This window comes from Mandrillus leucophaeus, unplaced genomic scaffold (genome assembly GCF_000951045.1).
Source record: "Mandrillus leucophaeus isolate KB7577 unplaced genomic scaffold, Mleu.le_1.0 Scaffold824, whole genome shotgun sequence".
In the NCBI taxonomy this organism is placed as follows: domain Eukaryota; kingdom Metazoa; phylum Chordata; class Mammalia; order Primates; family Cercopithecidae; genus Mandrillus; species Mandrillus leucophaeus.
In genome coordinates, this window is record NW_012108964.1 from 103,994 (window position 1) to 119,428 (window position 15,435).

Below are 15,435 nucleotides of genomic sequence, written 5' to 3' on the forward strand. Positions count from 1 at the left end.
ACGACTACAAACTCTCGTAAGAAGGGGAGTGGAGAGAAGGATTTGCCCTCAAGTTCACCTTTATTTTCTGAAGCTTTTCTGGAGGTGGGTAAAGAAGAAGGGACAAGGGACGAGTGGGACGAGGGGGCTGTTCACAGCTCATGCGAACTGCCCGTTTCTTTGGGTGCTGTGTTGCTCACCTGTACCACTTAAATTTTTTTTAATGGATATAAATTAGTTGCACATATTTATGGAGTATGTTTGATATTTTGATAAAAGCATCCAATGTGTAATGATCAAACCTGGGTAACTGGGGCTGGGCATGCTGTCTCACATCTGTAATCTCAGTGCTTTGGGAGGGTGAGACAGAAGGACTGCTTGAGGTCAGGAATTCCAGACTAGCCTCAACACCACAGGAAACATACTGAAACCCCATCCCCATTACAAATTAAATATTAACTGGGTATGGTGGCACACACCTATAGTCCCAGCTACTTGGGAGGCTGAGGTGGGAGGATTGCTTGAACCCAGGAATTTGAGGCTACAGTGAGCCATGATCACACCACTGTACTCCAGCCTGGGCAACAAAGCAGGACTCTGTCTCAAAAAAAAAAAAAAAAAAAAAAAAATTGAGTAATTGGGATATCTAACCTGAAATCCTGATCTTTGTGTTGGAAATGTTCCAAATCTACTCTTCTAGGTAATTTGAAATATACAGTAAATGATCGTTAACTATAGTTGCCTAGCTGTGCTACTGAAGACTGTATCCTACATCTTATCCTTTGAAAATACAGAACACTTCACGAACTCACATGTTTTCCTTGCACGGTGGCCGTGTGAATCTTCTCTGTATTGTTCCAGTTTTACCATGTGTGCTACTGAAGTGAGCCCCTGTACCACTTTGCCATTGTAAAGCAATGTTGAGTTGGATAGGACATCAGAGATCAGCCAGTCCATGCCCTCACCTTACTGACTGAAGGCAATAAGACAAAAAAAGTAAAGGAGTTAGGCATTCAATGACCCAGGAGCACTGTACCTGGAACCCTGTTACTGCCCACCAGCACTTCCCTGGCAGCCAGGCCAGATTGCACACCCTTGCTCCTTCCCATCCTCTCACACCCATCACGGTGGACAGTAGTTGAGGAGCTTCCTGGGCAGGGGCATCAGGTGCTCCTTTACCCTCAGGGTTTGTAGAATTTAAATGGACTGATGTCTGTGCCCAGCACACAGAAGGAGCTCAGCAATCAGTGGCTCCCTTATTGGTGGGAAAGCCGGCAGTGTAGCAGAATGGAAAGAACACGGGCTCTGGGCCAAACAGACTTGGATTAAATCCCAACCCATTAAGCTAAGCGACCACCAGAAAGTCTCTTAACCTCCCTCAGCCTGGCTCCTCATCAGCCAACTATGGATGAGAATTCCTACATGACTGTGTTGGGAGAATTGGATTTAATCAAGTGTGCACAGTTCCTGGAATACGGTGGCTGTTCAATCTGTAATAATTATTAAATCTTCTTATTGGAAAGAATTGTTTTAGGATGAAATTTAGCCCAGGAAGGAAAATTCTAGCACTAATGAAATCAGCTTGTTGGGGGAGAAGTTTTTTAGGAAGAAGAATGGAATATGCTAGTTAATTCTCTGGTTAACAGAGGATTCAACTGAAGAAGTGTTTTTAAAAACCCATTTGGAAGACCTTTAATAGCTTTAGGCTGCCGGGCGCGGTGGCTCATGCCTGTAATCCCAGCACTTTGGGAGGCCAAGGTGGGTGGATCACCTGAGGTCAGAAGTTCAAGACCAGCCTGGCCAAAATGGCAAAACCCCATCTTTACTAAAAATACAAAAATTAACTGGGGATGGTGGCAGGCGCCTGTAATCCCAGCTACTCAGGAGGCTGAGGCAGAAGAATCGCTTGAACCTAGAGACCAAGGTTGCAGTGAGTTGAGATTGTGCTGCTGCACTCCAGTCTGGACGACAGTGCGAAACTCTTTCTCAAAAGAAAAAAAAAACCAACAAAAAAACTGCTTTATGCAGCTTCAAGGTGCTGTAGTTAACAATAACAATAACAAACAACTCCCCCTCGGAAAGCCAAACCCTAACTAGAAGTTAGGAGATCTGGGTTTTGGTGAGATGACATCCTTATGTCAAGGTAAACCTGGAAGCCTCCAGACAGTGATGAGGGCTGAATGTGGGAGCTGTGACTGCCTGGTGTTCCAGGATAGGCCCACTGAAGTTTCATTTGTGTGTTTTTTAGAAACCCTGTACCTAACATGTTCTCCTTCTAATTTAGCAGGACTTATGTATGAGGGACTTCAGAGCCCCTTTGTGCTGTTTTTACTTACCTCTGTCCCCTTTTTTTCCCAGCAGTATCTCTGGGGCAGTTTTCCCTTCCCCGACCCCAATACCTGCCTCGTGATATTCACTTCCTTTAACCAAAAAATAGACTATGCATTATAAGGCGAATGAGCATTTAAATATTGGTAAGTTTCATCCAGTTTTGCAGAAATGTGCTGGAAGCTCCAATCTGTGTGTGTGTGTGTGTATTTAAGAAGAACAAATGGCCAAGGAAATGTCAGACCATTGGCCTGCCTCGACCTTAGGGCAGCCAATTAAACATGCGTTCGCTTTGGAAGGCTTCTCAAAGGCCTATAGATTGTGCTTGAAATCTTTGTTTAGTCTTTCAGGAACACTGTCACATGGATGATTTATCAAAGAAAGTTGTTTATCTGGCAGTAAAATAAACTCTGGGCCTGTTCAGACTAAGATTTCCCGTGAATTTTTACCAAGGTAAACACTACTAACTGGCAGGTTGCAAACTCCGTGTGAAAACCAGACACATACAATACATATTTGAACTATAGCTTTGCTGTGTAGGGGGTCTGGACTGCCGCTCGTGCTTGTCACTCCCACCGTGCTCAGAGGACCTGGCACCGCAGTCTGTCTGTCTGGGCGACCAAGAAGAGGGACTTGCCCCATCGTCAGTGTGTGCAGGAGCTGCCCCTGTAGCGTGAGCCTCCCTGGGTTTGAGTGCCTCTTACTGCTGGCACCTGGGGACTTCCTAATTCAGAGGGGGCAGGCTCAGGATGGTTCCCCTTCGCATCCCACAAATAGTTGGTGATGAGTTATGAGGACAGTGAACCAGACGCAGCCAGCTTAGGTTTCTTTGAAAATAGACATTTGTTGAACCACTTTGGCAGGGGCTGGACATGTTGACTGATTTGGGAGCCGGAACTAGGGCGTGGTGGTAGAGGGTGAAGTCATCTTCTGGATTCTGCTGAGTGTTAATGACAGTGGCAAAAAAAAAAAAAATTTGCTGCAGATGCTGCCCCAGTGTCTCTGGCTTTGCTAGTGGGTGGCTGTGGGAGACCCATTTGGGAATTAGGTAAGTCGAGTTCTGTGAGTGCCGCAGCACATATTTAAGTGAGGGGGTGGATGGACACATGAATGGTGATGATGGGGAAGAGATGAAATGAAGTCTTCCAGGTCTTTCCAGGGAAGGTACTGTAGTGATTTTTTTTTTTTTTGACAGCCTCTTGTTCTTGTCGCCCAGGCTGGTGTGCAGTGGTGTGATCTTGGCTCATTGCAACCTCTGCCTCCTGGATTCAAGCATTTCTTCTGCCTCAGCCTCCCAAGTAGCTGGGATTACAGGCACCCACCACTACGCTTGGCTAACTTTTTTTCTTTTCTTTTCTTTTCTTTTTTTTTTTTGAGATGGAGTCTCTCTTGCTCATCTAGGCTGGAATGCAGTGTCGTGATCTCAGTTCACTGAAACCTCTGCCTCCTGGGTTCAAGCAATTCTCCTGCCTCAGCCTCCTGAGTAGCTGGGATTACAGGCGCGTGCCACCATGCCTGGCTAATTTTTGTATTTTTAGTAGAGTCAGGGTTTCACCATGTTGGCCAGGCTTGTCTCGAGCTCCTGACCTCATGATCCGCCCACCTTGGCCTCCCAAAGTGCTGGGATTCCAGGCGTGAGCCACTGCACCGGCCTGTAGTGAATGATAGTGGTTTTTTCAGGGAGACTGCTGGATTATAAACTGCTTGTTCTTACAGTCCCAGCCAGCCCCAGATGCTGGAGTTTCTGTGTCCCACTAGCCTTGGGGTTCTTCCTGCAGGGCTGAGTTTAAGATGGTTGTGGGTAGCTCCCATAACTCATGCTGCACCCTGGGTCCTTCTCATCTCAACTCCTCAAAGGGGCAGGAGCAAGAACTGGGGACTCCTGAGAGAAGGTGACATTTGTGTCTGTTTGGGCTTTTGGGGTTGAGATCTCGGTGCATGTGCAGAGCTTCCATATACATGTTTGAGTCTTGAATGTAAAAGGTGTTGGTCTGTTAGGTTTGGGGGGCTGTGAGCCTGAGGGCTGAGGTTATTTGACAGTTCTTAGGGACTGATGTGCAGGTAATAGATGCTTACTGACTTGCATATATTTGAAGGCATAAAAGAGGTATTTTCTGTAGGGCAGGAATTAAGGGAAATCATTTACAAATTCTGAAAGGATGTCTGTGAGTTGTAAAGAGATGCCAAAATAGTACTTTGGCAGTGGGGAGAAAACGAGAAACCAGCTTCTCTAAATGATGTTCTTTCTCATTCAGGCAGGATTATGAGGGGGATTTTCTCTCTCTTGTTTTCTCTAGCCCTTCCATCAGCTTTCTCCGCAGGACATTTCCTTTTGGGACTACCTCAGATGTGTTCTCTTCTCTTTGTGAGCTCTTTGAAAATTATTTCACACTGGCGTCTTCCGCAACGGATGCATTCAGCTTTGGGGAATGGCTTATGGCTGAAGGAAATCCCCAACTGTATGTCGGTGGCACCAGAGCTAGAAACAAGCCTGGATAAGCACTTTAAACCCTGAGAACAGCTGGTGCCTGGAGAGCGCATTCCCTCCTGTGGTACTCCATAGGGTGGCCGTGCCAGCCTGCTGTGCTTGCCTCTCAGGCTCATAGACAGCCTGGGCACCCTCCACTTTTCCTTTGGTCTCAGCACCATATGGAGGACCCTGTTCTTGCCCTCAACATATTTAAGAATCTGGAGGCCAAGTGTGGTGGCTCACGCCCGTAATCCCAGTGCTTTGGGAGGCTGAGGCAGGAAGATTGAGCCCAGGAGTTCAAGACCCTGTCTCTACAAAAAATAAAAAAAAGCCAGATGTGGTGGCACATTGTGGTCCCAGCTACTTGGTGGGACGTGCGTTTGAGCCTGCGAGGTCGAGGTTGCAGTGAGCTGTGTTCAGGACACTGCACTCCAGCCTGGGTCTGAAACAGGGCGAGACCTTGTCTCAAAACAGAAACAAAAACAAACCCCCCCACAAAACCCCCAAGAATCTGGTGGGTGAGACAGGCCTTTGCCATGCTTGTTTGTCTCTGTTCTTTGTATCTTCAGATGCCTTTGTGTGTAGTTCTAGCTCTCAGGCCTGAAGGAGAGAGGGGTGTTCGGTGGGGCCTGGAGAAATTCAGGGAAGTTTCTTGGAGGAGATGAGGATCTAACTGTCAGGCTGAAGATTAATGGAGAAAGTAGAGGAGGGCATTCCTGGTGTTAGGAGACGAGGACAGGGAAAGGGAGTTAAGACTCAAAGCAAGTAGTAATTCTTCAATTGATGAAACCTAAGCTGGTAAATAAATACAGAGGAGAATGTTGGTTTGTCATTTGTCAGTTATAACAACTCACTCCCCATTCTGTGTTCTGGTTAGCCCTGGCCCACAGCGTGGGGACTCAAAGGCTGGATCGAGGTATGGGAGGGGGAGTTGCTTCTTCCGATTTGCAGCTGTCTGTGTACCCAGCTCAAAGGGTGACGGTGACGAGGTCCCAGCAAGGCTGCACCTGCTCCTGTGGTGCAGCAGTTGGAATGAATGGCCCATGTGTTTCAGGGTTCCCTCGTGGTTGTGGCCATGGGCCCGAGTCAGAGATGACACCCAGGGAGTGCATAGCTGCGAGGGGAAGGAGTTCAGTCAGGTAAGCACTTGTTGTCAGCCCTGGGCAAGGTGCTGAGAAGTGCACAGGCAAGATTTGAGCCTTGAGAGCGGCCTCTCATCTCCATGTAACCCGCAGCCACTGCTTCCACTTACAGGATGCAGGGCTGGCTGGAAAGAGTCCCGACCTTTGTTCTGAGATGTAGAGGCACTAGAAGCCAAGATGTCCGCACAGTGCCAAATGCCAGCCGGCACCCAAACTCTCCAGTTACAGGGTCTTTACTCTTAACACACATTCATTTAAAAACAGGTTCATGATGTGTGTTTGTGCATGTGTTTTCTTTTGAAAATCTAACCACCTGCAGAAGGTGTGCACTCTTGCAGAGATAATTCAACAATCGTTGGGCTTTTACTGAGTCCTGCTTAGTCTATACCACATCTGTTGACTAGAATCCACATCCAAAAAGATTTTAGCTGTGTAAACAGAAGTGTTGATATCATTTCTTCCCAGGGCTTGGGAAGAGGGAAGTCTCCATAATTGTATTAGTTTGTTCTCACAGGCTATAAAGATACTACACCATTCTGGACACTTTATAAAGAAAAGAGGCTTAATTGACTCACAGGTCCACATGGCTGGGGAGACCTCAGGAAACTTACAGCCATGGCATAAGGGGGAGCAGGCACGTTCTATATGGCGGCAGGTGAGAGTGTGTGAAGGAAGTGAAGGGGGAAGAACCCCTTATAAAACCATCAGCTCTTGTGAGAACTCACTCACTATCATGAGAACAGCATGGGGGAAACTGTCCCTGTGATCCAGTCACCTCCCACCAAGTCTCTCCCTCAACACCTGGGGATTATAGTTCAAGAAGAGATTCGGGTGGGGACACAAATCCTAACCATATCAATAATCAGAGCCAAAAGGGGCTGCTATGGGGTCCTTGCTGCAAAGAATTCTGCAGCCGTCTCCTCCCTCCAAGTGCTCTGAACCCAAGTTAAGCCCTGGGTAAGGAAGGTGAAAACTCTGTTGGCCATAGATAGCTTTTACCTGCACACCTGAGTCCAGGAGTGGAGGTTTTTAATGGTGTAATTCTGCCTGGGGTGTGTTGCCTTTGAAGTGTGTTATGAGTGTGAAGCCCTGCAGTGAGCCTCGGGCTGGCCAGACAGGGGCTGGTGAGTTTTGGAGGAGAGGTTGAGGGTGTCTGTATTGAGGGGCCCCTGGCCACACTGGGGTACCTTGCTGTCTGCACTCCTGGGGCCTGTTTGAGGCAGAAGCTTTGGCTTTGTCACAGGCTTCGCCAAGGTGCCTCTGTCCATGCTCCAGCCCTGGCTCACAGTGCCTTTGTGCTGCTCCTCATGGTGTTTCCTGCCTCAGGGAGGAAACGCCTGGATTAACCTAATCTCATGTTAGTGTCACAGACCCAGTCAAGGCTAATTGCATGGTATGCATACTGGGCTCCACGCTGGTGAATGTCCAGAAAATGGTCATGGGGTGTGACTGGGAAGTAGTTCTGCTCTGCCAGGACTTACCATCTAGAGGAGGTCAGGAGATGCAGAGATGCCTGTGATAGAGAAGAGCTGGGAGCCATGGGAGCATAGAGCAGGGAGCTGGTCTTCAAGGAAATGAGAAAGGGGAGCTGCAGAGATGAGAGACCCTGTGCTGTCCTCCATGGACCTGGTAGGCATTTGTCCTCCATGGACCTAGTAGGCATTTGTCAGGCAGCAAAGGTGGGCCTAGGAAGATAATCCCAGCGGAGATCAGACCAGGAGCTGCGACGCTGCACTGGGGAGTGGTGAATCTTTTTGTGGTTAGCTTATCAGGCTGTAGTGGCGAGTGTCTAGAAATGATGACAAAACAGGCAAAAGACAGCTTGTGCAGCTATCTGACTGCTTTCTTACAGAATGGAGATTCGGCCTTGTTGGCAACACAGAGACACTGGGAACCTATTTTAAAACATGACTGTCTTACATCTTTAAAAAAGACCTCAAAAAAAAAAAAAAAAAGACAAAAGGAGGAGGAAGAGGAGGACAAGAAGAGGAAGACCTCATTAATCAAATAATGAAGTCCTAATGGCAGAACTGCAGACACCAGTGGTGAGACGTTTTGGACAGGGAGCCTCTGAGTGAGGGTGGGAGGGGGAGAGGAGCCCTGGAGCCATGTCCCTGAGGAGAGGGCTCAGGGTGGTGCCTGTTGGGTCTGGGCCTGCTCAGGGCCACCCACTTGAAGGAGCCCTCGGGAGGTGGCTGATGAGGTCAGCACAGCTGCCCTGGCCGTCAGGAAAGGGGCCATCTGCAGCGGTCAGTGCCCCGGGACACCTGCGTTCTGCGTGTGCAGAGTGGGAACCAGAACCTGTAATCAACTCATACTTGGGTCACTGCAGGACTGGCCATTACCAAGAGCAGTTGTCATTAGGACCCATAAATGGCCCTGACTTTTCTTTCCAGACCTTGTTATTGATCAGGGGCAGGAGGCACAGTGCCTCCAGAGCCAGCCCTAAAGCATTGCACTGGGAATGGCATTCATGAGGGCCTGTGGGGCTGGGTTAGCCCAGGTGTCTGGAGCTTCCCTCAAAGAGGGAGGCAGGAGAGGCTGCAGTGACAATAAGGGACAAGGGGAGGTGCGTGTGTGGTATGTGTGTGTTTATGCCTCTGTGCACATGGGGCTATGTCTGCGAGATGTGGGTGTCTGTTGATGCCTGTGTATAGCCAGGGGACACAAGGGATCACCTGCTGTGCACACATGTGTGTTTGTGTCTGTGTTTGCCTGTGTATGGGTCAATCTGTGAAGTGTGGGTGTAGACAGATGTGGGTACTGTGTGGTGTGATGGGCTGTGTACATGTGCCCTCCTGCGCGTCTGTCTGTGTGTGCATAGCACATCTGCCTGGTGAGCCTGGCTGTGCCGGGCAGCTGCCTTTTCCAGCTGATCTGACCTTCCCAGGGACTTGGTCTCCACTGGTGAGGCCCGAGGCTCACTTCGTCCCCCAGCACTTGAGAGAGACACTGTCTAGAACATACTGCTAATCCACCATCCTCCAGAAGAGTTTCTGAGAAGCCCAGGAGGGATTTCTCTGCAGTGATGCCATTATACAAACTGAGTGCCATCTTTGTAAGTTTGGGGAACACTCCTATGGTCTTGGTATTTTGTTTATTACTTTGAGTGCCAAATAGACCTCTTTTGTTTAAGTTTCAGTGTTTGCAGCAAGTCCATTTAGAACTGCTGGTTCTCTGGGCAGAAGTCACTTCCTTAGCTGATTCCAGCGGTTAGCAGGGATTAGCATAAAGGCTGTGCTGTAATGCCTAGGATTTAAAGAGTGCATTGGAAAGAACACTTGTAGCCTTAGGAGTTGTACAGGTGTGAGCCCAGTGCCTAATTCTACCACCTACTGTGTCAGCGCTCGCAAGTCACCAAAGCACTCGGTGGCTCAGTTTACCCACTTGTTAAAAAACAAAAACAAAGACTTGCGTTAGAAGATAAAATATGGGGTAAGAAAAAAAAATAACACAAGTTCTGGAGTCCTGGCACCTAGTTTCTGCACTGCTACTGAACTGTTTGTGACTTTGGCCAGTCAGCTCAAATCTCCGAGCCTGTTTCCTTAGGCGCATTGAAGGGGTCACCATAGGTGATCTGTGATCTCCTCCAGCTCTGCAGTTGGGTGGTTTTGTTCTGTGGCAAAAACTCTGTGACTTGCTCTCTAGGTGTAAAATCTTGGTTGGCACCTCCTGCTCCCCAGGCAAGGCCCCTGGGAACACTGGCCTTCACCTTGAGTGCATGGGGAAGAGGAGCCTCTATGTGCCTGAGAGGGTGGAGCAGATGGAAACTGAGTTGGACGAATTCATTGAAGGGTAGAGTTGGGGGTGCAGTGGAGGGCATAGGACCACTGCAAAGGGCAGTGCATTGTATAAACTGTGGATCAGTGGTCTCTGACCAGGGCTGGGAGCTGCTGGACATCGTGGTCCCAGCGCCATCTTCTTGGGCTGGTCCCCGCATTTGCAGCCTCTCTCCTGAATGTGTCTCTGTGCTGCTGCTGCTTCCCGTGTTCTCAGAAACCCAGCGACGGACGTCATAGGAGCCCCTTCCACTGCATAGGGTAGGAGAGAGCCTCCTTTGGGGAAGCAGTTTGGAAGCAGTTACTTTCTAAAACTCAGAACTGAGTTTTCATTCCTGCCCACAATTTACTAGTCACATGGCTTTGGCCAAAGGCAGTGCCTGGAACCACAGTTTTCTCATTTGCCGAATGATGGCCATCATGCATCCCCCACAGAGCTGGTGTGTAGACCCCATGAGTGTATGGAAGAGTCTTGGAAACTACAAAGTGCAATGTAGTTTTTATTTATTGGACAGGGTCTCTATTGCCCAGGCTGGACTGCAGTGGCACAATCATAGCTCAGTGCAGCCTCGAACTCCTGGGCTCAAGCGATCTTTCTGCCTCTGCCTCCCAAGTACAGGGACTACAGGTGTATACCACAACGCGTGGCTAGTTTTTATTTTTATTTTATTTTTTTGGAGACAGAGTCTCACTCTGTCATCCAGGCTGGAGTGTGATGGTGTGATCTCGGCTCACTACAACCTCTGCCTCCCGGGTTCAAGTGATTCTCCTGCCTCAGCCTCCTGAGTAGCTGGGATTACAGGCACCCACCACCACACCTGGCTAATTTTTGTATTTTTAGTAGAGACAGGGTTTCACCATGTTGGCCAGGCTGGTCTTGAACTCCTGACCGCAGGTGATCCACCTGCCTCAGCCTCCCAAAGTGCTGAGATTACAGGCATGAGCCTTTGTGCCGTGCCAAATTTTTAATTTTTTAAAAATAGAAACGGGGTCTCACTATGTTGCCCAGGCTGGTGTTGAACTCCAGGCCTCAAGTTATCCTCCTACCTATAGGCATGAGCTACCATGTCCAGTGTACAAAGTGCAGTTCTCCTCTAACTCGTCATTCACCCCGTGGCGGCCAGTCCCAGCTGCCCTCTCACAGCTCCGTGTGGCATCCCTGGAAGGGCTTCCTGTTTATGTGAAGGCTGTCAGGACGCCCTGGTCCCTTCCCTTAAAGCATTTGTGACACATGCTGCACTTTCCTTAAACCATAGCAGGTGAATGCCTTTTATAGATATACCAAATTGAAGCCAGGATAGTAAAGGTAATGTATTTCTCAGAGAAGTTTAAAAAGAACTTCAGAGGTAATTATAATACACACCGATCTATCCGCTCACCTTCTCTGTGGACCCACAGGGAGAGCAAATATTAGCTGAAGACCCTGAGATTGAAAGCATTAAATCAGAGAGGATGCTTGAAAAATCCAGTCTTGAGATGTAGAGTCAGGCTTACCCCCAAAGAGGGAACGGAGCCCATAGCAGGCCCTGGTACAGGTGGGATGGATGCATCGGGGCCACCAGCCTGCAGTGGCACGTGACCTGGTGCTCTAACCCAGCCTCCATGCTGTTCCTCTGAGCTGATGCCAGCATTTAGAATGAGCACTCAGCATCGCTTCGGCCATGGCGGCCGATGGCAGAGATTTTGTGTAAGAGGAACTGTGAGCTGAGAGAAAACGAGCTGGCACGCCTGTCATTCCTAGACATTTTCCACTTTCTCGGGGCCTGGCCATTCTCTTCCCCATATTCCCCCTTCAAATGAACAAGCCCATGTGTTTCAGGATGTCCACCTCTTAGGACTGCAGGTGTCAGGAGGAAAACAGATGTGAGGGCCAAGGCTGTGCAGTCCAGCCAAGGGAACACTCCTGTGTGGCACCGGCAGAACTGGGCTTGAGGAAATGAAACTTGGTTCCGTAGAGGGGCGGACTGCCTTGTTCTGTGGTAGGGTCCCACTGTGGAAGTTATTCAGAGACCTGGCGGCCTTTTAGCTGCGATACCTGGAGGCCTGCACTGAACAGGAAGCCAGAGGCATGACCCACAGGACTCTTTCAGCCCTTCAGATGCCACGCTTAGGGCACTCACTGTGTGCTTTCTGGCTCGTGACTTCTCCCCAGAAGTTGGCTGTGTTGGTAGGTGAACCTTTCTTCTGGTGGAGTGTAAGAAGATCTTCCTGAGGAGGGTGGAGGAGCCAACTAGGGACCCCATCTCTTTAGGTCACCAGCAGTGTACGAATCCCACCCTTGAAATTAGTTCCTAGCTGCCCCCGATCTCGTGTGTGGACCCACTCTTCAGTGAAGAAAGGGATGACGCCAGGGTATGTAAAGACGGAATCCTGGAGTCATTCCACGTTGCGTGTCTTGGAGAGGAAGGCCAGATGGCCTGGAGCATTCTAGTGGCCGTGACTTTTTGGGAACGGACCTCCAGTTGCCAGCAAGGAGGCCCCGTGGACGTGGAATGAAGTCCAGGCCCAGGGCTGAACCCCCTCCTCCTGCCCCTGCTTCTTTCATCCAAGGAGGAGCCACCGGCCCCATACTCCCTCTGCCTCCTTTGGTGTCGATTTTCCTGGTGACTTTGGAAAACAAATCCTTTTTTGCCTTCACAGTTGTGTCCGCGTGTGTGTGCAGCGGGGGAGGCGGTGGGAAGGTTGAGTGGGAACCGCCCCTGCCTCGGAACAGGAGTAGAATCCATGTATTGTGTTGGGTTTTCCCTGTGACTGACAGCTCTTTGCCCGGAGCCTTCTTCGCTTACAGACTTAATGTATCTCCTGGCAGGTTTCCTTGTTTTGGATGATTACTCGAAGTCGGGAACAGGCAAGCCCAGGGAGGAACACAGAGTGTTTCTCTCTCTTGGGTTCATCGTCCCCATCCCTGTCCCCCCATTCCCGATGCTCTTTGGGAGTGGGGTGGTGCCAGGAATCAGGTCTGGGCCAGCTGGAAACTCTGAGCTTCTGCCTTACCCACCCACGCCCTCCCCCTGCCTGGTTCCATAGAATGAGGACCCTGAGTTGGAGTGGAAACGTTGCCTGTGCCTCCTCTGGAGCCCTCAGCCTGAGAGTTCCTGGGGACTCACACCCCAAAACTCCACACAGAACACCAAAGGGTGGCCACTTCCAAGGGGGCTGGGAGGGATCATTGGCACTCCTGACCCCAGCCTGGACCTGGCCATCCCATCCGGTGGAGCCTCCATTCTGCTTGAGCTAACTGAGCACGCCTGTCTGTCCTAGGTCCCTGCCTCACCCCAGAATGCTCTTCAGAGGAGGCAGGGCAGGGGCACTCCCTGGCACTCGCAGGAGTTCAGTGCTTCCTGAGTTGGAAGGGCTGGAGGGCTGGGCCACAGCCCGGCTGTTGTACCTGACTATGGTCCTGGGATGAGTGCGGCCAGGCGGGCTGACCTCAGGGTCCCTGGCTCCCGGCTTTCCTGCCTCACTGCAGCTGCATTTCTGTCAGGAAATGACTTACCTGATAGTAAGCTGGGGCTGCACTTCTTCAGCCTATAGTGGGGCTTAGTTCTCTGGTTTTTGGCATTTTGTTCTGGCAGGGAAGTGGGGAGCGACTTGCTTGCATTTGTGGAAGAAAGGAGGGAGGCTGGTTGAGCCTGTGGGGCTGGAACCTGAGGGGCTGGGACGTCACCCTTCCAGAAATGTGTGCCCAAAGGGAATAGTGTGTGGGGAACAAGGGGCAGGGCACAGCAGTGGCTCCAGGGAGTCGGGAGTCCTGGTTCTGGTGCAAGCTCAGATGGTGACGGCTGAGGGGCTGGGGGCCTCATTTTCTCTCTGGGCCTTAGTTTTCTGATCGGTAAAATGAGACTTTGGTTAGATGGCCTCTTAAATCCCATTGTGCTTTAATATTCTGTGCAGTTATATGTGAAGTTCGTGTTCCTTAAACACTCATGTGCCACAAAGCACAATTTGTCTTCAGAGGAAATCTCACCTGGAACTCCATTGTGGAAAACCAGGCAGCATAGGCCACCAGGTTGGAAGCAGAGGGGACTAAATGTCAGGCTGGCTTGGCCTACACTTACTCTTGGGGTGCATCTGTGGGACATAGGGGAGAGTGAGTGTCTGACCTCAGGGAAGAAGGGCAGAGTGAACTCAATGAGACACTGAATCTGTACTTTCTCCCTGGACTGGAGCATTGGCCCTGGCCTCACAGCCTAGGGATACGCATGATGGCAGGCCATGTCAGCCTGCCAGCCTGCACTTGCCTGCACTTTCTAGCTGCTCCCAGAGGCTTTGCCTCTGCCTCACCCAAGAATGCTCTTCAGAGGAGGCAAGGGAGACCCCTCCCCCTATGCCACCCTCCCTGGGCTCTGTAGAGTGAGCAGGTGTGGTCCTGCAGGCTGGGCTCTATGGAATGAGCAGGTGCAGTCCCTGCAGGTCACTTCATTTGCTGCTGCCCTGAGCGGCTGTCCTGGCTGCTGTCAGCCATGCTGGAGGTCCCTGGCTATTTGCAGCCCAGCGTCTCCTGAGTGGTAGCTCCATTGCCAGCCTGAGGGTCCCTGTGGCGCTTTCAGCCATCACAGTGCCGCCAGAGCACTGTGCCCAGCACATGAGTGGGGTTCGCTGTGGGAGGGGCCCTCCGGCAATGTTCTCCGGGCCCTGGTGTGTCCCAGCCTCTAGTGAAAGAGCTCTTCAGTGTGTTTACCCAGCACTTTCTTCCCACAGTTGTGGCTGGTTTCCATAATAGCCACTGTGCTGCACCTGGAGCTGCCGTTCTCCTCCTCTTCCATTTGAGTCTGGGCTAATGAACCAGATTCTTTCTTACTATTCTTGGATTATCTAGCTTCCCATCCTCACTCAGTGATGAGGCTCCAGTCAGCCACTCTAGATGTGCCTGCCTAGGTTTGGATCCTACTTGCTGACAGTCTTTAAGTTTGCCATGGCAAACAGGTAATGCTGGTGGGGCTGTAGGCAGTCCCCCAGAGGGTCCCCTGACCCAGCTAGGACACCTTGTGTACAGCAGTAGGTTGGATGGAACAGTCAGGCTGAGCAAAGGAACAAGCTCTAATGAACTCTTTGTATTAGCTCAACTCATCAATAGATACAAGAAAATTGGAGGAGTTTGGCCAGGCATGGTGGCTCACACCTGTAATCCCAGCACTTTGGGAGGCCGAGGCGGGTGGATCACCTGAGGTCAGGAGTTAGAGACCAGCCTGACCAACATGGCGAAACCCTGTCTCTACTAAAAATACAAAAATTAGGCAGATGTGGTGGCGGGTGCCTGTAATCCCAGCTACTCTCAGGAGGCTGAGGCAGGAGAATCACTTGAACCCGGGAGGCAGAGGTTACAGTGAGCCAATTTTGTGCGACTGCACTCCAGCCTGGGTGACAGAGTGAAGCTCTGTCTCAGAAAAAAAGAAAAGAAACGAAAAGAAAGTTGGAGGAGTTTAAGTTTTTTTCTTTTAGTTTCTGTAAAAATAGCGTTGATCTGAATGATTTTTACAAGTTTAGCTGCTGACTTTGGCCTGATCTTCTGATCACTTCATTGGATTGTCTTTAAGTAAATCTTGAGCATGGCTGAAACAGCAATCGGGGGTCTGCACATTTTCTGTCTAGATGGTCTTATGGGGTTTCTTTCCTGGCCACCAGGTCTGTCTAATGCAGAGACCATGATCTATTCGCGGGACAAGGCCTAAAGATCACCCTACTCCCATTCTATGGGAGGCACACACACTCTGAAGGGGACTCGGAGGAGGAGATA

The 15,435-nt window shown here is 50.2% G+C and overlaps 1 protein-coding gene across 1 annotated transcript in view; it reads left to right on the forward strand.

Annotated features, from left to right (window-relative positions):
* The window catches only part of SFRP1 (secreted frizzled-related protein 1), a 29,218-nt gene extending 17,024 nt beyond the window's left edge, over positions 1–12,194 (forward strand). Inside the window, exons 5-8 of the mRNA XM_011968038.1 lie at positions 573–601; positions 5,347–5,399; positions 9,568–9,714; positions 12,029–12,194. Of these exons, the coding sequence (XP_011823428.1) occupies positions 573–601; positions 5,347–5,399; positions 9,568–9,714; positions 12,029–12,194 (395 nt within the window). The remainder of the gene's footprint in view (positions 1–572; positions 602–5,346; positions 5,400–9,567; positions 9,715–12,028) is intronic.
* The last annotated feature ends 3,241 nt before the right edge of the window (positions 12,195–15,435 follow it).